Source organism: Sus scrofa, chromosome 3, assembly GCF_000003025.6.
Source record: "Sus scrofa isolate TJ Tabasco breed Duroc chromosome 3, Sscrofa11.1, whole genome shotgun sequence".
NCBI classification, from domain to species: Eukaryota; Metazoa; Chordata; class Mammalia; order Artiodactyla; family Suidae; genus Sus; species Sus scrofa.
The window spans coordinates 32,350,392-32,376,872 of NC_010445.4; the positions used below are offsets into that span (position 1 = coordinate 32,350,392).

Here is a 26,481-nt window from a genome sequence, read left to right on the forward strand (position 1 = left end):
GAAAAAAAGGAAAAGAAAGAAAACCCCACGTTCACTGTCTTTTTTTTTTTTTTTTTTTTTTTTTGTCTTTTTGCCTTTCCTAGGGCCGCTCCCGCGGCATATGGAGATTCCCAGGCTAGGGGTCTAATTGGAGCTGTAGCCACCGGCCTATACCAGAGCCATAGCAACACAGGATCTGAGCTGTGTCTGCAACCTACACCACAGCTCACGGCAACACCAGATCCTTAACCCACTGAGCAAGGCCAGGGATCGAACCTGCAACCTCAAGGGTCCTAGCTGGATTCGTTAACCACTGCGCCACGACAGGAACTCCGGTCTTAATTTTTGCCTGAATGATAAGGCACCAGCTGGGGCAAGTGAGCCAGGACCCTCAAAAGGCCCCATTCCCCCAGGCTTTATGACAACAGTGCCGCGTCATAGAGGTCCCCTCTCTCCTTAAGAGAAGTTCCATCCCCTTCCTGATGCCTTGGCCCCTGTGGGCAGAGACTTGCCCTAGCAGGGCTGACGGGGGAGGATGGAGTTTCTTGGAACCACTCAGACCGCCAGTTACTGTGGCCCCAAGAAAGTCTGTGGTGGCATCAGTGCGCTGCCCCCGGTGGCACCGGCCCCAGTGATCCAGGAGTGTTACCAGCCCTATTACCTGCCTGGGTACCGCTACCTCAACTCATGGAGGCCCAGCCTCTTCTACAAGGTCTGCAATGTCCAGACCTGCCCGGATGAGGGCGCCACATGCAGGAGCGCCCTGCGGCCGCCCACCATCCTGCCGGCCGTCCGGTCCGCGCTCTTCTGTCGATACAGCCCCCACGACTGGGACCAGTCCAACCAGCTGCAGATGCGCGGGGCTGAGGCCTCAAGGCTGTGGGCCGGCCGGCTGATGGGTGACTCCATGCGGCTCATGCAGGACAAGGACCAGCTAACGCGCCAGATGCAGGAGGGGACCTGCCGGAACCTGGGCCAGAGGCTGTCAGACATTGGCTTCTGGAAGTCGGAGCTGAGCTATGAGCTGGAGAGGCTTCTGAACGAGAATCACAGCCTGGACTCGATCAAGAGGCGGCTGGAGTGCGCGGCTGAGGAGCTGAACTGTCCATTGCAGGTGAGCGTGGGACGGGGAGGGGGGCGCCTGGCGGCCACTCCAATGATGCCCTGTGATGCAGCCTCCATGCTCCCCTTGCGTGAAGATCAAGGTGACGGGAACCTTGCACTCAATATCATCTATAACTAGTTTTAAGGTAAAATTGTATACATATGTGTGTATATATGTGTATACGTATAATATATATTATATATCATATATATAATGATATGGAACTTATCATATGGACTGAATGGAACTTCCTTTTCTCCTTGGGGTTATATCAAAATTACAAGGGTTTTGGAGTTCCTGTTGTGGCTCAGGAGGTTATGAACCCAACTAATATACATGAGAATGTGGGTCCGATCCCTGGCCTCACTCAGTGGGTTAAGGATCTGGCATTGCCGTGAGCTGTGGTTGCAGAAGCAGTTCAGATTCCGAGTTGCTATGGTTGTGGCTGGCAGCTGCAGCTCCAAAACCCCTAGCCCAGGAAATTCAATATGCCACGGGAGTAGCCCTAAAAAAAAAAAAATTATAGGGGTTTCGTAAAGACATTAACAAGCCTGTGTGTGCATATTTGTACATACTTAAAGTCACTGCTGGAGTTCCCGTCGTGGCACAGTGGTTAACGAATCCGACTAGGAACCATGAGGTTGTGGGTTCGACCCCTGGCCTTGTTCAGTAGGTTAAGGATACGGTGTTGCCGTGAGCTGTGGTGTAGGTCGCAGATGTGGCTCGGACCCCAAGTTGCTGTGGCTGTGGCATGGGCTAGCGTCTACAGCTCCAATTGGACCCCTAGCCTGGGAACCTCCACACGCTGCGGGAAGTGGCCCTAGAAGAGGAAAAAAGCCAAAAATTACAAAAAAAAAAAAAAACCCCAAAGTCACTGCTTTATTTTTCTCCACAGCCCTTGAGACCTGCTAACATACTCTGCAATTTAGCGTTTACTTCTGATTTTTCTGACTGCTTTGCCACCGAGAACTTCTATTCAGCTATGGCAGACTGGTGTGTTTACACTGGTGCTTAATGAGCAGTGTCTACACTGATTGCCTGTCGTCTAAACCAGCGTTGTGAATGGCACTCAGCAGGCACTCCAGAAATATTTGTTGAATAAACGAATAAATACCTGGATGTGCACATCCTTGCTCCCCCAGTCAGCAGGCATATCCGGGATCGGTTAGGATTGCTTTGGGCTGCAGGTAAACCGATAACTGACTAGAATGGCTCAGCCAAGGAGGAATTTCATTTTATGTGACAAGGAGAATTCCAGAAGGAAAGAGAGGGGGCTGCTGCCCCCTCCACATGATGCCAGAAGAGACCCAGGCTCCTATCTTTCTGCCTGGCCATCCTCAGTGGGGGCTTCTGTCCTACCATTTTTAATATATATATTTTTTTATTTCTCCCACTTTTAAGAATGCTTCCTATCTCATGCTGCAAACACTCCCTTGCAAGGAGCAACTGGACACTCTCCTTTGAGACAGGAGGATGAGGGTACGGAAGGGGCAAAATGCCAACTGTCCCTGCCCCTTTTTATCAGGGGATATCACTTTTCCAGAAGCCCATTATGTGATTCCGTTTTTCAGCCTATTTCCCAGAACTCAGCTGGGCTTCTTGGCTGCAGAAGAGTCTGGACAAGTGAGTGTTTTTTCCTGGGTCCTGGAGTGGACGTGGGGTGAGGAACTGGCATTATCTGCCTTGGGCGGGAGGTCCTCTTGGTACCGTGACATTCTGGGGCTCCCTAGAGCGTGTGGGGACCCAGACCTTCCTGCCTGGAGACCTCCCGCAGCGGTGTCTGCTCCACGTCGGGCGTGGGGACGTTTGTAGGAGAGGTCCTGTTCCGGTTCCCTGGAGACATGGCACAGGTTCTGACCACCATGGGGTGGGGGTGGAGGTCCCTACCATTGCCCTGCGCCCCCAGGTTTCTCCACTGGAAGGAGAGTGGGCAAGGCTGGGCTCAGAGACCCAGGGCAGCCTCTGAAACCCAGTGCTCCCCCCTCCCACTCTCTCCTCACTCCCCCAGGCTGTCTGGAAAGCCCAGCTCTGGGGGCTCAGGGACTGGGAGATGGCTCCGTTCTATCCACTTGTCTCCAATGCCAAGGTTACTATCTCAGTCCAGATGCCTTTCACTGGGCAAAGTAGATGGCCTCCTTCCTGGCCTCCTGACTTCTGCCCCATCCAACTCACTTTCCAGACAGTAGCCAGAGGGATGATTTAAAATATAAAACTAGGGAGTTCTCCTTGTGGTTCAGCGGGTTAAGGACCCCTTAGTCTTCGTGAGGATGTGGGTTTGATCCCTGGCCTCACTCAGTGGGTTAAGGATCTGGCATCACCATGAGCTCTAGTGTAGGTCACAGATGGGGCTTGGGTGTAGCGTGGCTGTGGCTGTGGTGTAGGCAAGCAGCTACAGATCTGATTCGACCCCTAGCCTGGGAACCTCCATATCCTACAGGTGCAGCTGTAAAAAGAAAGGAAAAAAAAATAAAATATTAAACTAGATCTTGGTACCTTCTTGCTAAACCCCCCTCAATGCCTTCTTCGTGCACCCCAGTTCACGTCTGAGTTCCTTGTCACAGTCCCAGTCGCTTCTTGTCTGCCGCTGCTCCTACCCCCAGGGCCTTTGCACCTGCTCTTCTCTCTTTCTGGTACGTTATCCCCACTCATGTCTGCCACTTCTCATAATTCAGGTCTTGGTCTGTCACCTCCTTCAAGAAGTCCTCCCTGACCGCCCTGCTGGTTACTTCCCACCCACCCACACCCCCCTTTCTCCATCACAGCCCTTAGCACAGTCTGAAATGACTGAGTTTCTTTCTGTGTTCACTTGTGTGTGTTGTCTCTCTTCTGTCAGAAGTCCATAAGAGCAGGGACTGTTTAGTTCACTGCAGTATCCGCAGTACCTTGATCCAGTGGGATTCAGGGAGAAGGGCCGTCAACTTGGGGGGATTCCCCAAGAAGGGGCTTCCTCTCCCTTCCGGGTTACCAGATGCATCTGCATCCCAATGCCAGGTGCCACACTCCCTGCTTCCTCCTCACTCCCGTGGCCCTTCGTGACATCACAGGCCCGTGGCCCATCGCCATTCTTTCTCTGGCTGATGCTGCTGCATTGAACAAGCTCTCCTCCTGGCTTCTGCTCTCTTCACATCCCCATGATGGTGGCAAGGTCCGTGGCCGTGTGGCAGGGTTGCCTGCGTCTCACTTGACTCTGGCCACTGTCCAAAGCCCTGGCCCCATTTAGAGATCTTCATATATATTCACAGGTGCCACTTATTTTTCTTTTTTTCTTTTTTGGCTGTTCCACAGCTTATGGAGTTCCTGGGTCAGGGATCAGATTCAAGCCGCAGCTCTGACCCAAGCTGCAGCTGTGGCCATGCGAGGTTCTTAACCCACTGTGCCAGGCCGGGGACCAAACCTTGTCCCAGGGCTCCCAGGATGCTGCCCATCCCATTGGGCCATAGCAGCAGCTCCTCGTAGGTACGACTGACTTATTGGCAGCATTTGAAGTGCTTTACACTTGTCAAGTGAACGTAACCATAACTTGAGTTATGTACCAGCTTTGCACCCATCTACCATCCTGAGCACCCACTGAAGGAGCAGGGGAGGCAGAAGCCCACCCAAATGCACGGTGATGGGGCCACATGAAGCATCCAGGTTGCCCAGGAATGAAACAGACCAGGCAAAGGCAGATGTGAGTCCCTTCCGCTCAGGGTCTCCACAGGGCTGCAGGGAGAACACGTCGTTTCCTGCTGCATCCACAGGTGGCCCTGGAGTGTCTGTACCAGCGAGAGAAAAGGATCGGGATCGATTTGGTCCACGACAACGTGGAGAAAAATCTTATCCGGGTAAGGAGCCTCCTGGGTCTGGCTGGCCCCCGGAAGGAGGAGGGAAGGCCAGCTGGTCAGAGAGGTTTCTGAGCCACCTGCAGGTGCAGAAGCCTCAAGCATCACCCCGTTCCAAGTTAGGGCAAAGAAAGCGTGGGTGGGGACCTACGTTGCTATTTAGAAACAGTGAGAAACGAGATCATCTGACCCTGTCTTTTCCTCTCCAACATGGGCATCATAATATTAAGACTCCAAAATAACGGTAATAATGGCCAGGGTTTATTAAGCACCTATTGTATGCCACGCACAGTACACTTCGTATGCATATTTCATTGAATGATGAAATATTCCATAAATGAACACTTGGCACATAGTAGGTGCAGCATCTTCTTTTCACTTGGAAGTATACAAAAAGGAAAAGCAGGGCAAAGAAGGTAAACCTTCCACAATCAACCCACAGTTGCCTGGCCCGGGGATCACGTGGGTTGAGGCAGGAAATGGACCCCACCCTGATGTTTCACTTTGTGGGGCAGAGGGTGGGCAGCGAGGGGTGGAGGGTGGGGCGCTGACCCGGGAGATGGGATGCTGTGCGTCTCTAGGGGGCACCGACCGCTCTTCTGACGTTTTTCATTGCAGGAAGTAGATTTGCTCAAATGCTGCCAAGAGCAGATGCGAAAACTAGCTCAAAGGATTGATATCCAGATGCGGTAAGAGCAGCTTTCTCTCCCACTTCTTGGAGTTTGTTTTGGGTCTTCTGGGGGGCAAGAGAGAGTGGTCCTACATCTCCAGGTGGTTCTTTTGATCCAGTGGTGTGCTGGTAAGGGCTTAACCACCAGCTCTCCAAGAAAAGACAAAAATCCTGATGCGTTGCATTTGCCAATTTCAGTGGTGTCCATGCTCCCACTGTGGCTGATCACCAATACGAGGCCACTGAGAGGTGCACAGCTGATTTTCATGAGTCAGCACAGCGTTGGTGGTTCTTGTTTGCAGTAAGGATCTTGGTCTCATTGTGGCTCCTCTTAGCCTGTGGCTCCCCCAAGTGAGTTCTGGACTTTAGGACATGGCAAAGAGTGGGTGGCTTTGGGCATCAAGGCGAGATGCCTGGGCACCTCCGGGGGGAGCTGGTGGACGCGTTTGAGCCACCGTCCCTTTGAGGCTTCAAAGGAATCGGCTTTTTGTTCTTGGAAGATTATGGACCCTGTGTCATGACTGGCCAGGAGCCTCCCCTATAATTAAAGGGAGGCTTGAATTTTACAGGGCTTGGGACCTTGGATCACAGCTCCCCCTGAGGCAGCAGCCTTCCTGCCTGGCCCTTGGGCCAAGCACTTGCTTTTAACTCTTGCAGGGCAGGCTGTGCAGGTGTTTTTTTTCCCCTTTTTGTTTGCTCAGATATAGATAACATTGCCAGGGCTGCCCCATCCTGCTGCACAGGGCACAGGGGCAGCTCACCTAGGATGCTGAGGGGTCAGGAAGTTTGCAAATAATCTCAGGGCAGGTGGGCTTGGTGCCCTGGCTTATTGTACCCTAGAAACAGCAGTCATTCCCACTACACACACATACACACACACACACACGCACGCACGCACGCACGCACGCACAGGAGCCCCTCAACTCCACTGAGGCAGTCAGAATGGGTGGCGAGGAGAGGAGAGAATTATCCAGGATAAAGGAGCATCCAGGGCAGTGATGAGAAGCTCCCTGCAGATCTAAGGGCATGGTCAGGAGGCAGACAAGTTGGGAAGACCCAGGGGGACATCAGAGGTGGAGACAGACCAGGACCTGGGATCTTGCACCTGGACAAACAAACATCTCCTCCAGCAACAAAACCCAAAGAAACTATAAGGGGCTAAAAATGACCCTGTGCACACCCCATTGGGGCAAATTACGAACAAGCTACAAAAAGACCCCGAACCCAGTTGCCACTTCTGAGGAGCCGGGAGCAAAAGCAGGGGCTGTGCCTGCCCCCTGCACACAGCACCATCCAGGGGGGTGGGCAGACCCCCAAAGCCACCACTCTGGCTGGACCTGTAGACCCACCCCCACCCTCACCCCCTGGCAAGAACCCTCCCGGCTCAGGGAGCCAGCATAGAAATGGTTACTTGTTTTCTTTGCTCCCTCCTTCTGCAGCAGGAGCCCCACAAAAAGCTTTGCCTGAATTTCTTGTCTGGCCTCTTAACAATTTCTAGTGATAAAGGAGGCCAGGAACCCTGGTAGGTAACAGAGACAAGTGGAAATGAGGTGCAAATACAGCAGTGACTGCAGTGACAGTTGAATAGATGAAAGCAGTGTTGAAACCCATTATCTGTGTGCCTCTGTCCTGATTACTGACAATTCAGCCTACTGCTTGGACTCTGTTTGCCCAATATTTGTCTATGAATTAATTCACTTTAAAAAAAAAACCCTTGGCGTTGCCATTGTGGCTCAGCAGGTTATAAACCCAACGAATATTCATGAAGATGCGGGTTCCATCCCTGGCCTCACTCAGTGGGTTAAGGATCTGGCATTGCTGTGAGCTGTGGTGTAGGTTGCAGGTGCAGCTCGGATCCCTGCGTGGCTGTGCCTGTGGCATGGACCTCAGGTACAGCTCTGATTGGACCCCTGGCCTGGGAACTTTCATATGCCACAGGTGCAGCCCTAAAAAGAAAAATTAAAAAAGAAAGAAAGAAAGAAAGAAAGAAAGAAAGAAAGAAAGAAAGAAAGAAAGAAAGAAAGAAAGAAAGAAAAGGCTTTCCTGACTGGGCAGGAGCAGTGATCAGGCTTTTCCTAGTGGGCTGACATGCACGGCAAGTTTGGGCACTGGCCAGGCTCTCCATTCAGAGGACACAGGGGCTGCCACTTCCTTCCCTGGGCTTCATTAGCAGAGGCCAGGAGGTGGGGCAGGCTGACCTGGGATTCTGAGGACCCCAGCCTCCCCCTGATGCTCTGGCATGTTTTTCTACATACTCTGGCTCCTTAGGCAGGATGGGGCCCCATCTCTCCACAGCTCTGCCAATTCCAAAGGCCTCAGGGGTCTCAGGATGGCTCTTCCTGCCCAGTAGGACCCCTATACATCTTGATGAGTGGGGGTCCACCACCAGGATTTAATTTCCTTGCTTCTGTTCTGCTTGAAATCCCTCATCAGCTTCCAGTTTCCATAGCAGAAAAAGAAGTGGCAGACAGACAGACAGACAGGGGAGAGGTAGAGACACACACTGAGGTCCCAAGACAGAGAGAAAGCAAGAAGAAGTAGAAAGAGATAAAGAAGAGAGTGATATCCAGCAATCCCACTCCTGGGCATTTATCTAGACAAAACTACAATTCAAAAAGATACGTGCACCCCTGTGTTCATTGTAGCACCATTCACAAAAAGCAGACCCATCCCCACCCCACCAGGGCAGTGATGAGAAGCTCCCTGCACCAAGGAGTTCCTGCTGTGACCCAGCGGAAACAAATCTGACTGGCATCCATGAGGACGCAGATTCAATCCCAGGCCTCACTCAGTGGGTTAAAGATCTGGCATTGCCATGGGCTGTGGTGTAGACTGCAGACAGCTTGGATCCTGTGTTGCTATGGCTGTGGTGTAGGCTGGCAGCTATAGCTCCAATTAGGCCCCTAGCCTGGGAACTTCCAAATGCCATGAGTGCGGCCCTAAAAAGAGAAAAAAGAAAAACAAACAAACAAAAAATCACAATAGCCAAGACATGGAAACAACCTAAATGTCCATCAATAGATGAATGGATTAAGATGTGATACATACGTACAATGGAATACTATTCAGCCATAAAAATGAAATAATGGGAATTCCCATTGTGGTGCAGCGGAAATGAATCTGTCTGGTATCCATGAAGATATGGATTCAATCCCTGGCCTCGCTCAGTGGGTTGGGGATCAGGCGTTGCTGTGAACTGTGGTGTAGGTTGCAGATGCAGCTTGGATTCTGTGTTGCTGTGGCTGTGGCGTAGGCCAGCAGCTGTAGCTCCCATTCAACCCCTAGCCTGGAAACCTCCATATGCCATGGGTGCAGCCCTAAAAAAGAAAAAAAAAAAAAAAACCCAAAAAACAAACCCAAATGAAGTAATGCCATTTGCAGCAACATGGAAGCAGCTAGAGAGTCTCATACTAAGTGAAGTAAGAAAGAAAAAGACAAATACCGTATGATATCTCTTATCAAATGAACCTAACTACAGAACAGAAACAGACCCAGACATGGAGAGCAGACTGTGGTTGCCTAGTGGGAGGGGGAGGGAGAGGGAGGAACAGGGAGTTTGGGGTTAGTGGATGCAAACTATTTCATTTAGAACAGATAAGCAATGAGGGCCTACTGTATAGCACAGGGAACTCTATCCAGTCTCTTGGGATAGACCATGATGGAAGATAATATAAGAAAAAGAATGTATATATATATGTATACTGGGTCACTTTGCTGGCACAGTGATTGTAAATCAACTATACATCAATACAATAAGTAAATAAACTTAAACAAGTCAGAAAAAAAAGAGAGAGAGACAGGGAGACAGACAGAGAGAGGAAGGGAGAGGAGAGGACGAAAATGCGAAGAGGCAGGAGGGGAAAGTGAGAGACCAACGTGCGATGAGCACCCATCACTCCGGTTGCATCTAGACATCAACCTGCTCCAAGTTATTCCTTTCCCTATTCTCCTTCAACTCCCCCGAGACTTCAAGGCAAAAGTCCCAATCAATTCTTACACATCTTTAACATCATTTCCTTTTTTTCAACCAAAAGAGACACAGAAAAAAAATGCAGGCTTAGACCACAGATTCTAGCGACCATTCTGTTAGTGTTTACTTTGTATTTCTGTTTGAGGTGACCTATGAGTGGTGAGGATTACTGGTTTTCTTTTAAAGACAGTGATGTCGATTTTCCTTTTAAAATACATTTATGTATGTATGTATGTATTTACGATTGAAAAAAGAAAAGCAGCAAGTAAATAACAGTACAAGTACTTTAGGAATATGGCAAGACTCATGAAAGTAGTTCTCCCATGGCTGGAGTCTAGCAAACAGTGGCCCTTAAGCTTCTCAGCCAAGATACCAGCCCTGCAGGCTCAAGTGCCAGGAAGCCACCTTGTTCTCTTCTGACTTGTTCCAGTCCCTGACTCCGCCCAATTCTTAAATCCACCCAATCCCTGCCCTGACCCAGTGCATGACTCCGCCCAGCTCCTCCATCCACCCAATCCTTGACCCTGCCCAGTCCATGACTCCGCCCAGTCCCATGCATCCACCCAATATCTGCTTCTGCCCAGCCTATGACTCTGCCCACTCCTTAACTTCATCGGGTCCTTGATTCTCCCAGCCTTTGAGCTGCTAATGGACCACTAAACACCTGGATGTCTATAGCTTCCCCCCTTTTGCATGTTTGGTATCCTCGGCTTGGAATTCTCATCCCCAACCCACCTTAGTCCATGATGTCTACTACTACTGTTATGAAAACCAGCTCAGACACCTCCTGGGGGAACCTTCCCTGACCACCTCCGACTCTGAACGAATGGCTTTCTCCTCTCTGTTACTGTGCATCCTTTTCAAACCTGTGCTCTGGTCCTTACCACGTTTTACTATGTTTACTGGATTTGTTTACACAAATGTGTGAACGACTCGAAGGTAGTGACAGGGTCTTATTCACATTTCTTCCCTCTGTGCCCGGCATAGGATCAGACACAATAATGTGTGAACCAATTTAAACTGAAACCAGGCTTTGTCCAAAGTGTGAATTCATCACATCTCCATTAGGTCAGCAAACTACAGCTGGAGGGGCGAATCTGGCCCGCCACCTGTTTTTGTATGTAAAGTTTTCTTGGAACGCAGCCGTGACACAGCCTTATCTGTGACTGCTTTCCTATGGAGCTAAGTAGTTACAGCGGAGACCACATGACCTGCAAAGCCTGAAATATTTCCAGTCAATGTTTGTCCATCCCTGTCCTAAGTGACCACAGTTCTGCTTGGATTGGGGGGAGGATGGGGGCGTGTGGGGAGTTCCTGGGTGGGCCGTCAAGGTGGGAAAAGGGCTGGGAGCCACTAGGGGTGGATGGAGTCCCCTCTTGGGGGTCTGGAGACTTGGATTCCAGCAGTGGCTCTGCACTGACCTCCCCTGTGACCTTGGGTGAGGGACTCTGTGTAAGTGCGTGATCCAGGGACACGTCCTTACCCCCCACAGGGACAACCGAGATGCTCAGCACGCCCTGGAGAGGGACCTCGAGGACAAAAACTCAGCAGAGTTCATTGATGAGAAGTGCCTTAACATGCGGAACACGTCAGACTGCATCAGCTTCTTCCATGGTGTGGAGAAAATTGATGGCACGTAAGTACCGGGTGCTCGGTCCCCACCTGGCTGGCTGGGGGAGGGGGTGGGTTCTGGGTGTGCTCTTGCCAAGGAACCATAAAGGAGCATCGTGCACAAGTCAAGTGTGAGGCCGTGTGACTGCATGGGGATCCCTGGTCACAAGCCATAGAATTGGATTCTGGTTGACTTCAGATGGAATGTACTGGAAGACTGTCAGGGGGAGGCTGGAGGGGGAGGTCCTGGCAGCCTGAATAAGCCAGGGAGAGCTAATTGGCTTTGCTTTTGGAGCAGTATCATCTTTCTGCCTTTGCCCCACTTTGCCCAAGATGCAAATTTCAGCAAGAGAGCACGAGCTGTTGGTTCGTGAGGGTCCCACGGCTGCTGCTGCCAGGGGCCCCGGACTAGCAAGTCCACCAAACAAATTCCAAAGCCGCGTGGCTGTAACCTGGAGGAGGAGGAATTCAAGTTTGGGATGTCCACCCCAGCTGGACTCTGGAACAGGCTGCCTGGCTTCCAATCCAGGCTCCACATTAACTCAGGGGACCAAGGACTTAACCTCTCTGGACCCGGGTTCCTCACCTCTACCTCTGGAATAAAAACAGCAACTCCCAGAGTTGCTGTGAGCACGAGAAGGCGGGCATGTGAAGCACTGAGCTCAGAGCCTCATGTCAAGGAATGGCAAAGGCTAGCATTTATCCAGTGCTTGCTGTGACCTCATTTTCTGGTCACAACAGCTACAAGGGCGGCCCCTTTTGTCTGCCTGGTGTGGCTAAGAGCACGTCCCACCATCACAGAATTACATGCAGATCTAAGGCCTGTTTTCCCCATTGCAGCCTGAGGTCCGGGCTCATGAGGGCTGGAGAGAGATGCTCTGGGTGGACACAGTGGGTGGGTCTCTCTTGGTCCCTTAAAAAAAAAACCTCTAGGAGTTCTCATCGTGGCTCAGCAGAAATAAACCTGGCTAGTATCCATGAGGATGCAGGTTTGATCCCTGGCCTTGATCAGTGGGTTAAGGAGCCAACGTTGCCGTGAGCTATGGTGTAGGTCACAGACAAAGCTGGGATCCCATGTTGCTGTGGCTGTGGTGGAGGCCAGCAGCTGTAGTTCCGATTTGACCTCTAGCCTGGGAACCTCCATATGCCGTGGGTTCAGCCCTAAAAAGACCAAAAAAAAAAAAAAAAAAAATCTCTAGTACATAGAATTGTGCTTGGCACATAATGTGTTGAATAAATGAATGAATGAATAAACAGGGGGAGGGAGGGAGAGGAGAGAAGGAGGGGAAGAAGTTTCTCGGCGCTCTCCTAAGCCCATGCCAAGGAAACCTCCTGGATCTTAGTAAATACACAGGTGTCAAGAGGACCTTTTGGCATTTCCTGCAGTGACAGCTCCTGGGGACACTTCTTCTCTTCCAGACAAGGCTGACACCCCCAGGATTCTGGCAAGGTGAACAGGCCTTCAGGGGGCCCTGTCCCCTCAGCCACAGCTGCCCATTTGGACAGGAGTCCGGAGGGTTCCCTCCCCAAACAGATGTCTCCCTAAACCGGGTGGCCATGTCGGCTGGCAGAGACTCTGCTTTCCAGGCCCAGGATGGGCCTGCTATTTAAAGGCCCTTGTCCAGTGACTCCAGCTGGAAAGCCAGGGCTTCCATTTGTGGTGACTCATTGCTCCCCAGATGTGCTAGCCCAGGGCTCTGTATTTGGGGTTTTCTTAAAGCTGGGCCAGGTCCAGGCCGGTGAAAGAGTGTCTGGAGACTGTGCATTCAGGATCTCTGTTCACCCAAGTCCTCAATGTCGTGGATTAACCGCTGATGAGAAGGATGAGGATGACAGCTGAGGCCTTTCGCCTGCTATTTGCTGTAGGCCGGGCACTGCGTTAACTCCAACCGCAGCGTCTCATGAATAATAAACATGCATCATGAGCTGACTCTTGTCAGGTTCCACGTGAGGGGGTTCACATTTAGTCAGTCAACAACCCCAGGGGTAGGCACCACTTTTATCCCCAATTTATAGTGAGGACACTAAGCCTCAGAGAGGTTTGCTGATGGGTCCAAGCTCACACAGCAAGGGGCAGAGCCGCCCTCTGAGCCCACATTGGATGCTGGGACTATGTTTTAACACAGCACCTTTCTGCCTCCCCAGCAAAGCCTGCTGTGTCCTCTCTCTTTAGAGGACACGCGTTCCAGAAAGCACGACCCCCTGCTGAGGCACGCCACCTGCGAGGAGACAGGCTGCCTCAGCAAATTCCCTCCAGGGAGAGTGTGATGAAGCGAGTTGGTTTCCCTGGGGAGCTCAGCTGTCTGCGCCAGGGGAGGGCCTAGCAGCTGCTGCCTGTGACATTGACAGTGTCCCACTGAGCAGCAGGAGGCGCCCTCAGAGGAGATCTACAGGTCCCCCTCTGCTGTCTTTGGTGCCTCCTGTTCCTTGATCAATAGCAAATGGCTGTGTGACCTTAGGCAAGATACCTCGCCCCTCTGAACTTAAGGCCTTTGTGGGATGAAAGCTCTTGATCACACTCAGGGCCTTCTCACATCTCCAGAAGGCCGAGACCTTTCTGGAAGCTTGATTTTAACTCCTGTGAGAGCCAGACCAAACAACCATATTTTGCATGTTTTAAAAAATATTTCTCTTCACCATGCACTCCAAGGATGCATTAAAATGTCTTAAAAGAGACTTCTATTTCAGATCATTGAATCTCTTTTTCTCCTCCTGCCTGGGAATCAAAGTCTGCTTTATTTTAAGAACTGGAGGCTTCCTGGCTAGAAAAGACCTTGAAAAGTTATCTAATCTGGTTTACCCCGGGGACCGAAGCCAACTCGAAGTTAGAAACGTATGTCTCTATTTCTCAAAGACATCCCAGAGGAGAAAACTCCTCTGCAGGAGTCGGTTGCTTTTTTCCATGGATGTACGTACATACCAGGAAGAATTTTCTGTGGCCTAAACTGAACCCCTTATATGTCACCACCTCCAGGAAGTCTTCCGAGTTTGCCCTTTTCTCCGTCTGCCCTTTCTGAGGTACCTGAGCTCCACTGGTCCTCCCAGATCCACCCTCCAGCTGCCCTGCTGGGAGTCTTAGAGGGGTCTGCCCTCAGCAAACTGCTTTCCTTGGCTCTTTGCCATCTGGTTCCCAGCTGGGTTCAGCCCATAGAAGGGTCCCCAGCAGGTGGTGGAGGAGAAAGACGCTGGGGATTTGTTCCCCACAGCTCCTCCTCCGCTGCCAGTGCCCTCTCTTGTCCTTTCACAGCCAGGGTGGTGACAGCTTTGTGCATTTGCTAATCCATGAGCTCTCGGAGCCTAAGTTCAGAGCGTAAGTTCCTAAGTTCCATTCATTTCCTTTCACCACCTGGACCGACACAGAATGACCCACTCCATGTGTCTCTCCTCCATCGTCTCGCTTGCAAGTTCCTTCGCAGAAGGCAACTCCACATATAAATACTTCCTTTACTTCGTATCTCTCTCCCTCCCCTGGAAATATGTCCCCATGAGCTCAGGGCTCTGTCCCCAGTGCCCAGAACAAGGCTTGGCCCATGGTAGGTGTTTAAGGAATGTTTGCAGAGTGAATAAATGAGGGCCAGGAGCATGGCCGCAGGCTCAGTCCTGAACTGAAGGAGCCCTACAGCCAGCACCGAGCTGATGCTGGCTCCTTGGCCCATCTCCGTGTTTTTGGCAGTGGAGGGGGTGCCGGGGAGAGAACTCTTCTTTCAATCTCTCCTTTCCTATAATTCACTGAGTGCCCATTTGGGAAGTCGGCCGCTCTTGCTCGGCTGTTAAGAAGAGAGGTTTGCCCTGGTTCTCAGCTGGGGGCAGTCGTGCCTCCTCCCCCCAAGGGACATTTGGTAATGTCTAGAGACTTTTTTGTCTTTTTACAGCTGCACCCGCACATATGGAGGTTCCCAGGCTAGGGCTTGAATTGGAGCTATAGCTGCCAGCCTATGCCACAGCCACAGCCACGCCAGATCCAAGCCACAGCTGTGACCTACACCAAAGCTTGCAGCAATGCCGGATCCTTAATCCGCTGAGCGAGGTCAGGGATTGAACCCTCATTCTCGCAAATACTGTGTTGGGTTCTTAACCCACTGAACCACAACGGGAACTCCTGTAGAGACATTTTTGATGGTCACAACTGGAGAAGTGTTGCTACTGGCATCTAGTGGGCAGAGGCCAAGGATGCTGCTGGACATCCTACAGCGCACAGGACCGCCCCTGCCCGCCCTCCAACAGAGGATTACCCAGACCCAAATGTCAAAAGCGCCAAGCTAGGCAACTCCGGATTCAGAGATCCCCAAGCCTGCCACCCACCCCGGACTCCTTGCCTGGTTAATTCGCTCTTGCGCCTTTTGCAGCATCTCGGTGCCCGAGACGTGGGCCAAGTTCAGCAACGACAACATCCGGCACTCGCAGAACATGCGGGCCAACTCCATCCGGCTGCGGGAGGAGGCCCAGAACCTCTTTGAGGTCTTGTCGGATCAGATGTGGAAGCAGTTTACCAACACCAACCTGGCCTTCAACGCCCGCGTCGCTGAGGTGACGGACATAAAGAATAAGCTGCAGACGCAGCTGGCTAAGGTGAGCGGGATGCGCCTGACGACTGTGGTCCAAGCCTCCAGGCCCTCGCCTCCAGCCTGTGGGGTGCAGTGCAGCAGCTTCTAGCCAAGCCGCCCGCCTGCCCTGCTGCTCCTGGCATGGTCCCACCATCCCTTGGTCTATGAGCCTGTCCTCCCCCAAAGGGGGCTGAGGCTTCGAGATTCGAGCATCTTTGGGGGGAAATCTTTCTTGCTCACTGGGTGATGGAGCTTGGCGCTGGGAACGTGGTCTGGCTGTCACAGCAGCACCCAGAGAGGCTGCTACGGGTCCCCGGGGCCCTTCGCTCCAGCTGAGGGCCACGTGGCTGGGCGTGACCAGCGAGGGAGGGTGTTGATATCCGAGCCCCAGGAATTGGGCCTGAGCGGGTCTTCTCTGCCCATATCAGCCTCTCTGGGAATGAAGTCTCTTGACCTTCAAAGGCTTCGAGAGCATCGGGACGCCCTGTGGAGGGGTGGGGTGCTCTGTGAATGTGTCATGCTGTTTCCTCTATCTGGGGGAGTCCTCTCTGCCTGGAATTTATCCTTCCTGCTCAATTTATAACACCTATGGGGTCCCAGATGCTGTGCTAGGGACTGGAATGAAAAGAGCCGCACAAACCATCCCCCCGTCTTTGTCCTGCAAAGATTTATATTCTGGCTGGGGGGAGCAGCAGTTGGCTGCAAAATTTACACAGGAAGGACTTAGGATGACAAGCTGGTTGGAAGGGGGTGGGGACGCAGGGGACGAGCCTTGAACCTGAACTTGCCAAACAGTATCACTTTTGATTGTATATGGATTTGGGGAGGTTTGGGGGGCTGCAGGCAGGGTTTAATGGAAATTACAGGGGCCGTAAAGGCCCGCCCACACAGGCCACCCCTCAGGTATGGAGGGAGCACAAAAAACAGAAGTTTTTCTCAGATAACTGCAAGGTTGTGGTAAGTGTTAAGAGGGAAGACGCAAGGAGATTTGCCAGAGATTCTCCTGGGGACTTTACACCTGCTGGATCAGACAGGCAGGTGACATTTATAGCAAGTGCAGGTGGACAGGGAGTTAGGCGGCCAAAGGATGGGGGGTGGGGTTCCGGAGAGGATGAATGTGGGATGAAGGGCAGGCTCGGGGGTCCGGAGGGTTTTCCTTCCTCCCTTCTTCCTTTCTCTCTTTTCTCTTGTTCTTTCCTCTTTCTCTCCTTTTTTCTTTGCTTTTTATAGCCATACCTGTGGCACATGGAGGTTCCAGGCTAGGGGTCAAAGTGGAGCTACAACTGCCAGCCTACACCACAGCAATGCGAGATCCAAGCCATATCTGCAACGTACACCACAGCTCACGGCACGCTGGATCCTTAACCCATTGAACGAGGCCAGGGATCGAACCCGCGTGCGTCCTCATGGATACTATTCGAGTTCTTGACCCACAGGGCCACAACGGGAACTCCCTCCTTTTTTCTTTCTTCTTTTTTTCGTCTTCCTTCCTCCCTCCCTCCTTCCCCTGTCTTTCTTTCTTCCTTCCTTCATCGAAAAATCTATTATTGTGATAAAAAATATATAACAAAAATCGTCCACTGTCTTTGTCCATTTGTGCTGCTGCAACGCAAATACCATGGACTGGGTGACTTAGCAGCAATAGAGATTTCTTCCTCACACTTCTGAGGGCTAGGAAGTCCGGGGTCGAGGCACTGGGACATGTGGTGTCTGGTGAGGACCCGCTTCTTGGTCCAGGGATGCTCAGGCGGCAGAGGGGTAGGGGAGCTCCCCGAGGGCACTTTCACAGGGGGCTAATCTGATTGCCTCCCCCAGGGCCCACCTCCTAATACTGTCATCATGGGGATTAGGTGTCAACATCTGACCTGGGGGGAGACACAGACATCCAGCCTATTGCAACTCTTACTAAAAGTAGAATTTGCCGTATTCCGTACCTGCACATGTGGTACAAGCGTCACCTCCATCCATCCCCAGAACTTTCTTCCATCTTCCTCCTCCTCCTCTCTGGCAACTGTCCTACTTCCTGTCTCTGTGAGTTGACTGGGTACCTCACATACATGGGATCACACGGTATTTGTCCTTCCGTGTCTGGCTTATTTCACTTTGCACAATGTTCATCTGTATCACAGGTTGTGTCAGAGGGTCCTTCCTTCTCAAGGCTGGACAATATTCCATGCATGTACACACCATGTGGCCATCATTCCTTGATGGACCCTTGCATTGCTTCTACTTTCTATTTTCCCTTTGTCTTTTTAGGGCCGCACCCGTGGCATATGGACGTTCCCAGGCTAGGGGTCCAATCGGAGCTGCAGCTGCCTGCACCACAGCCACAGCAACACCAGATCTGAGCCGTGTCTGTGACCTACCCCACAGCTCAGGGCAATGCTGGATCCTGAACCCACCGAGCGGGGCCAGGGATCAAACCCACATCCTTACAGATACCATGTCAGGTTCTTAACCCGCTGAGCAGCAATGGGAACGCCTGCTTCCACCTTTTGTCAGCTGTGCACGTGTTATCTTTTCATGAGGCATTTCCTTCGGCGGATCAAATACAGTTCATTGTCATGTTTCACCACCTAGAGGTGACTTGTAAAGGCTGCTTTATGAGTCTTGGTGGCTGGTTCCTCCTCTGTGAAACAGGGGGTCAGAATTCCTTCTCGATGAGGACAGAGGGAGCATTAGTGAGTTGATCTTTGTGGAGTTCTGAGAACAGTGCTTAGCACATGGTAAACACTCAATAAAAAGTAACTGTACGTGTTAATACTCTTATTGACGGAGAGAAAAGGCTCTTTGCGGTGGGGGTGGGGAGCAAACCCGTTTCCCTTTCCACATCTCTCCAGGGAATTTTTGAATTATTACTAACAGCCTCGTCCCTGCTGACCCGAGAGCTTTTGCTACCATGTGGATTTTTATTAATAGTCATCATTTAATCACCAGCTGCTCTGCAAAGAAGCCAGCACCCATCTGAAATACACCAGACCCCAACATCACACGACTGACCTCTGACTTGTCTTCTGGTTGGTGACTGTCTCACAGGGTGTGTTTTTAAGATACTGGAGGAAGGCCTTGATGTCATGGAGATAAATAGATAGCAACTATGCTGCCTTTCAACAGTTCCTTCAGCTAGAGGATTTGAAATGCTCCCTTTGAAATTTCAGCTGTGAATTGTTGGGTTTGGCTGGATTCCCCTTGGCAAGAGGCGTTTCTGGAAAATTCGAGGCCCCCATCTCCACCCGTGCTGCAAAGCAAGTGTTAGCCGTGTGGTCATAGGAATCCACTTTGAAAGGCTAGGTCTACACTGTTCCCCATATAGACTTTGAATGCCCCAGTGGTTTAGGGCTGCATGGACAGCCTTAGCTGTTCACCATGATCCTGAGGTTCTGTCCCCAAGGCCACAGCCCAAGCCTTGTAACTTGTCCTGAGTCCTTACTCCTGGGGTCTTGGGGTGGTACCCAGTCATACTGACTACTGCTTATAGAGGTGGCTGGTGACTTCTTTGGGCTGAAGCAGTTGGTGGCCACAGAGTAAGGGGCTGCCTTTGAGAACTAATTAGTCCTGAGAACCAGGGCCCCAGGGTGGGGGTCTCCAGGTGAGCATAAGTCCTCACCAGCAAGGTGCTTTTATTTTATTTTATTTTGCATGTGGAAATTCCCTGGCTAGGGAATGAACTAACCTGCACCACAGCAGCGACAAGGCCGAATCCTTGACCCACTGAGCCACTGGGGGACTCCCCGAAGTGCCTTTTAAGGGGAGGAAATATGCAAAGACCTGGCGGAGGAGGCACGGGGCCGGGATGCTGCTGTGGGTGTTACCTGACAGGTGTGGGAACCAGGCTCAGCAGCGGAAAGGACCGTAGCTGTGTTACATGCACGCACGTTAATATCATTGAATCACACAGCGAGAAAATCCTGAAGGGGAAAGTCCTGATCAGATGCTAGAACGCCCTCCTCGCTTCTTTAACCCGCCAGTGGATCCCCCTTTTAAACTTGAGAGCGCCGGCCTCAGGCTAAGAGCGCTGGGCAGGCGGCGTGTTCCAGGATGTGGTTTGACTTTCCTCTTGCTCCTGCATTCCTATGGGTATTGCCTTATGGCAAATGACGCTCATTTTTCTCTGGTAACAGAACGCTTTCTTATTTATTTATTTTTATGGCCACACCCAGCAGCACACGTGGAAGGTCCCAGGCCAAGGATGGAATCCGAGCCACAGTTTCGACCGACGCCACAGCAGCTGTGGCGTCGGATCCTTCACCCACTGCACTAGGCTGGGGCTCGAACCTGTGCCTCAGCATTGACCTGAGCCACGGCCGTCAGTATCCTGACCCGCTGGGCCACAGTGGAAACTCCCTAACATTTTCTTTTTAAGCAAATATATTTAAGTTTTTTGGCTTTCTTGAAGCCAACTGATTTGAAAAGATTGGTAAGCATGGTACACATGGTGTGAGGGGGTCCAGTCGATAGGGAAAGGATGGTTATGAAAGCCCGACTCTTGGGGGCCAGCAGAGTAAACTTGTGTCTCAAATATTATGTGTGCGGTCATCGCCCACGTTGATGGGGATTGCATTGCAGTGCAGATGCCCACGGAACGGGTTGGGGTGGGGCCTGAGAATCAGCATTTGGAAGAGCTTGTGGGGTGGGTGAGCCTGCTGCCAGGCCGGAGCAGGCAGAGTGTAGGATGTTGATCGAGCTGGCTTTGACCAAGACGCCGTCTCTCCTCTTCTCTCCCTCCCGCTCTCCTCCCTGTGTCTTCCAGATTCCAAATAGCGGGGGAACCAAATCCTTCCAAAAGGCAAGGCGCAGTCATCCAGTTGTAATCAGATTTTCTCTAATTCCATTTTGCCGAGCCAGGCCCCGTCACTTCCACCCTCGCGGGATCAGGCTGGCTCACCCCGGCCCAGACTGGGACCATTTACACAGACGCTGAGGCTCCCGGGGCATCTGCAGCCCCTCAGCACTGAGTACCCTGCATCAAAACCGCTTTCTCCCCTCTGGGTTCGGAATGTGCTGGGAGCAGAGGATGTCAGGCACTGGGGAAGCAGGATGAGCCAGAAGCACCGCCTCCGCCAGGCTGTCAGAAAGGAGTCTCATTTCTCTGCTTCCTCTCAACAGCTCTTACCTATGTGCCATAGGCTTTTTTTTTTTAATTATTTTTATTAGAGTATAGTTGATTTACAGTATTATGTCAATTTCTGCTGTACAGCATAATGACCCAGTCATACATACATACACGTTTTTAATCCATATTATCTTCCATCATGTTCTAACCCAAGTGATTGGATATAGTTTCCTTCTACTTCTAATAGTTTGCATTGACCAACCCCAAACTCCCCGTCTATCCCACTCCCTCCCCCCTCCGCCTTGGCAAACACAAGTCTGTTCTCTATGTCCATGAGTCTGTTTCTGTTCTGTAGGTAGGTTCATTTGTACCATAGTTTAGATTCCAGATATAAGTGGTATCATATGGTATTTGTCTTTCTCTGATTTCCTTCATTTAGTATGAGACTCTCTAGTTCCATCCATGTTGCTGCAAATGGCATTATTTTGTTCTTCTTTATGGCTGAGTAGTATTCCATTATGTATATATACCACATCTTCTTAATCCATTCATCTGTCGATGGACATTTAGGTTGTCTTGGCTATTGTGAATAGTACTGTGATGAACAGAGGGGTGCATGTATCCTTTTGAATGAAACTTTTCTCTGGATAGATGCCCAGGAGTGGGATTGCTGGATCATGTAGATTTTCTTGTAGCAAACAGGAGGAGCCAGCTTTGACCCTGGGAACTCTCACCCTCCTGCTTACTCCATCTGGAGCTCCCTCCTTCATCTAAGTTGGTGACTCTCATTTCCAGATGCTTCCAGAAGCTTCCAGAGGCCCAATCCCAAATCTTGGGGTCCACTTGGAGGCCTCTCCCTTTCTCCTACCCACACTCCCTCCATCAGCAAATCCTACTGGTTCTACTTTCAGAATCTCATTACTCCCCGCTCTCTTACAGTGACCCAGGCCTCCATCATCTCTTGCCTGGATCATTTGCTATGGTCTCCTAACTGCTCTGTTTTTTTTTTTTAATTATTTTATTTTTATTAAAGTTGATTTATAGTGTTGCATCAATTTCTGTTGCACAGCATAGTGACACCGTCGTGTATTTATATACATTCTTTTTCTCATACGGTCTTCCATCATGTTCTACACCAAGAGAAGGGATATAGTTCCCTGTGCCATACAGTCTAACTGCTTTTTTTCCCATCTTTTTAGGGCCACACCCTCAGCATATGGAGATTCCCAGGCTAGGGGATGAATCAGCTGCCAGCCTAGACCACAGTCATAGCAAGGCCAGATTTGAGCCGCGTTTGCGACGTACATCGCAGCTCACAGCAACACCGGATCCTTAATCCACTAAGCAAAGCCAGAGATTGAACCCATGTCCTCATGGCTACTATTCAGGTTCATTACTGCTGAGCCATGATGGGAACTCTGCTAACTGCCCTGTTTTGCTACTGCCAATTGACTTGCTGGCAGCTTGTTAAGAGGGCATTGGATTCATGAGGAGGCTGACTAGATTTATAGGGAAAAAATTTCCATTGCTGTGGGGTGTTCGGAAAACCTTGAGAGTTTAGCTGGAGAATGCGGGTGACCAGCTCTGTGTCCCTGGGTCCCCACCATCAACTTGGCCAGGCCTGTCTGCACCACTGCTGTCGAGGGAGTTTCTCTGCAGCCCTCGCCTTGGCAACTGCAGCGCCTCCGGAAATGCGCGGAGCTTGGTGACATCTTTGTCACTAGGGATGGAACAGGTTTTCAATCAGGGGATAAACACTTGTGGTCCCGGGGTGAAATGTGGCCGACGTGTGGTTTGGCCCCTCACATTTTTCTTTCAAGAGCTCTGTTTTTACTTGACACACACTTAACTGTGCATGTTTCAAGTGCGGAATTTAAGAAGCTTGGACACACATGTGCCATGAAGCCACCTCCTCAGTCAAGGTGGTGAACATACGGTGCCATTTTCTTGCTCCGTCTGTCATCGTCCCCTCCTGCCTCCCCCTGCCCCCAACACAACCTCAGATCTGCTTTCTGTCACTACAGATTAGCTTGCTTTTTCGAGAATAATATCATAAAGGGCGACATACCCTAGGCCGTCCTTTTTCCTCAGGCATCTTTCATTCACTGTCATTGGGTTTCCTAGTTTGTTCCTTCTTATTCGCGACCAGTGTGTTGTGTACGGGGTCTGTGTTGTGTGTATACGCCCCTATTATGCATGGGATCCATACACCACAATTTATCACTCACTCGTTTCTTTTGTTTGTGGTTGCTTTTCAGGGCCACACCCGAGGCATGTGGAGGTTCCCAGGCTTGGCGTCCAATCAGAGCTACAGCTGCCAGCCTAGGCCACAGCCACAGCAACACAGGATCCGAGCCGCGCCTGCCACCTACACCACAGCTCACGGCAACTCTGGGATCCTTAACCCACTGAGCGAGGCCAGGAATCGAACCCGCAACCTCATGGTTCCTAGTCGGATTTGTTTCTGCTGCATCTCAAGGGGAACTCCTATCACTCATTTGTTTTATTTTTGGCCATGCCTGTGGCATACGGAATTTCTTGGGCCAGGGGTCAAACCCGAGCCACGGCAGAGACCCAATCCACTGCAGTGACAATGCCAGATCCTTAACCCACTGGGCCACCAGGAAACTTCTTATCATTCATTTGTGGATGGACATTAAGGTTGTTTCCAGTTTGGGGCTGTTACCTACAAAGCTGCTATGAACATTTGCATACATACATCTCTATGCATTCTCAGGGTTTGTTTTTTTTTTAATATTTAGGTAATGAAGATTTTATGGGAAAGTTCGAATTTCTAGAATCTCCTGAGAAATGGGTGGCTCTAGCAACTCTGAGCCCGTGTTCCTAGAGGGGCTCAGTGGGCAGGAGCAGAGGGGCCACCGCCTCTCTTTGGACCTAGTCAGTCCCCGCTTCAGCCCCTCATAATCCACTTTACACACTTTGCCCGTTTGTACCACCTGCCTGGTTCCAGCAGGGGCTGGGCCTTGGCACATTCTGCTCTGTGAATCAGAGGAAATGCCAGACAGCAGCCAGGCCTGGGAAGGGTTGATGAGAACATAGAGGGGCTCCGAGTTTTCCCCCTCAAAGGTTTTACTTTTACTCTGCAGTGTCTTTGGGGTTTTGACTTCCAAGTGGTTGTTCACACCAGGAGAACCACCCCCCCCTCCGCAGCCCTGGAGGCAGCGTCAGGGCAGGAGGGCGTGTGGGCAGAGGGCTAAGGGCCCCAGAGCCTGCTGCCAGCCCCTCTGTTGTTCAACGAGGCCTGGAACCCATTGTGGAGGGGGAAATGCTTTTGTGCTTTGCAAGCAGCCAGATCCCTTCCAGCACTGGTGCCTGCGGCCAAACTCCTGACGGCTTGTTTCTAAAACCAGCCCAGCCTCGGGGGCATGGAGGTGGCCTGGCCGCCCCTGCACTGCAGTGGACAGGCTGGCGAGGAGGGGCCTGGCCCGGCCTTAAACACCACTGCATCTACTGAGAAAGTTCGGTTTCAAGTTCCCGCCGTCAATCCTGCGGTGTGGAGGAACCCCGTGATGCTGACCTGTCCTCGCCATCACTCTCCTGTTTGCGATCTCCCTCTCTGGCCGGACCTCAAGCCTCAGGCCATCACTGACCCTTTGAAAGACAAGAGAGCTTAGCTAGACTTAAGGTCTTTCTCCCCCCATCTTCTCTTTCATGATGGTACCCTCTATCCATGGCAAGGGATACTCATTTTGCACGTGTGGCGATAATATGAGGGTGCCATTTCCAATACCCTTGTCCAAGGCTGAAGAAGGAGTTGATTAAATAATTGCACAGATGTATGTGGGTATCAGGGTCTGTAGACAGGACAAGGTAACTCTCAGGGAAAGCCTCGGGGCTGCGTGCAGTAGGTCTCTTTGCCTGATGCGTACTGAGCACTGGTGTCACAGGGGCTCAGATCTCATCACTGTACCTGGGTGCGTGTGCCTGGGGACATCCAGCAGGAGGGGTCCACGGGAGCTCAGTTGGAGGGCTGTGTCAAATGGTAGGATGACAGGCAGGGTGCTGTGTCACCAGTTATCTGTCCATGGTGACACTGCCAAATGGGAGAGGAGCTTCTGGAATCAGGGAAACAAAGCCAAGGTCCAGGGCTGGGAAGGTAGCCAACAAATGCAGGAAATTGGAGGGACCAGACAGGAGAGAGGGGTGAAATGAGCACAGGTCAGCATGGCCTGGGTAGGAGCAGGGGACAGTACAAGTGACTGCTTCTCGGGGCTGTTGTTCTGAGCTCACTGGGTGAACCATTGATGCTGCAGGAAGCCATTACTGCATCTTGCAGTTGCTATTAGCCAATCATAGGCTTTGACTGGGAACCCTGGGCGGAGCCATCACTGCGATTGGTTTCCACTGAGACAAGAATATAAGAGGCAGCCTGGCTGAGGCAGAAGGTTGCCTTGGCACCTCCTGGGTATGAGTATGTCCCAGCAGTCTCCTAGTTCCTTCCAAATTGTAAACCGTCTACCTTGGCTCCTCAGCTCCTTACCTACGCAGACCCTCTGCCTCCTCCTGGCCCAGATTCCCCTTCCATCTTGACATTCTTCTCCCACATGTGAACCCCATGGTGCAGAGCCAACGGCTGGGTTCAATTCTGGCTCTAGCTCTTCCTGGCTGCGTGACCAAGGTCAGACAGCCCATTCTCTGTGCCTCAGTTTCCCTCTCTGTCAAACGGGAGCAATAAAGCTTGTCAAATATTTGCTATAAGAATAAGAGCATCGGTGTTCCCATTGTGGCACAGCGGAACGAATCTGACTAGGAACCATGAGGTTGCAGGTTTGATCCCTGGCCTCACTCAGTGGGTCAAGGATCCGGCTCTGGTGTAGGTCACAGATGTGTCTTGAATCTGGTGTTGCTGTGGCTGTGGTGTCGGCTGGTGGCTGTAGCTCCAATCAGACCCCTAGCCTGGGAACCTCCATATGCTGTGGGTGCAGCCCTAAAAAGACAAAAAGACAAAAAAAAAAAAAAAAAAAAGAATAAGAGCATCCACACTGGTCATCTCATCAGTGCTCAATGATTATTAACTATGAAAATGGTAAAAAGCTATGGTCTGATTTTTGACCTGCTGATGGGGAGGGACAAGCAAAGTGACTGAAGGATATGGCTCTGGAATCAAATGGCCAGGCTGAAGGATCTTGGGAAAATAATTCCTCTGATGCTCAGTTTTCTAATCGCTGAGAGAGGAAGAATCTTACCAGCTGCGAGAACCCAATGAAAAGGTACAGCTGAGTGGTTCTCAACCCTCACACTTTGGGATCGCCCCCATCTCTACAGATTCTGATTTAATGCGGGTAAGGCCTGGGCACCAACCTTTGCAACTCCCCAGCCCAAGGTTGAGAACCAGTGGTTCAGAGCTCAGACAGGTGGTTCTCAAGATGTGGATGTAGCATCAGCAGCATCCCTGGGAACTTGTGAGAGGTGCACATTCTAGGGCTCCACCCTGGACCTTCTGAACTGAAACCCTGGGGCCCAGCCATCCGAGGTTTTTTGTTTTTTTTTTTGGCTCTTATATTGCTTTTGTTCTCCCTGTGGCATATGGAGTTCTGGGCCAGGGACTGAATCTGAGCCGGAGTTGCCACCTATGCCACAGCTACGGCAACACCGGATCCTTAACCCCCTGTGCTCCGGCTGGGGATTGAACCTGCATCCCCCCCCACCCCCGCCCCGCAAAGACACCATAGATCCCATTACACCGCAGTGGGAACTCCCATCTGAG

At 51.3% G+C, this 26,481-nt stretch overlaps 1 protein-coding gene across 1 annotated transcript in view; it reads left to right on the forward strand.

The window, feature by feature from the left end:
• Positions 515-26,481, forward strand: part of TEKT5 (tektin 5) — a 42,218-nt gene continuing 16,251 nt past the window's right edge. Inside the window, exons 1-5 of the mRNA XM_003354612.4 lie at positions 515-1,093; positions 4,825-4,908; positions 5,524-5,594; positions 11,038-11,181; positions 15,503-15,725. Of these exons, the coding sequence (XP_003354660.2) occupies positions 515-1,093; positions 4,825-4,908; positions 5,524-5,594; positions 11,038-11,181; positions 15,503-15,725 (1,101 nt within the window). The remainder of the gene's footprint in view (positions 1,094-4,824; positions 4,909-5,523; positions 5,595-11,037; positions 11,182-15,502; positions 15,726-26,481) is intronic.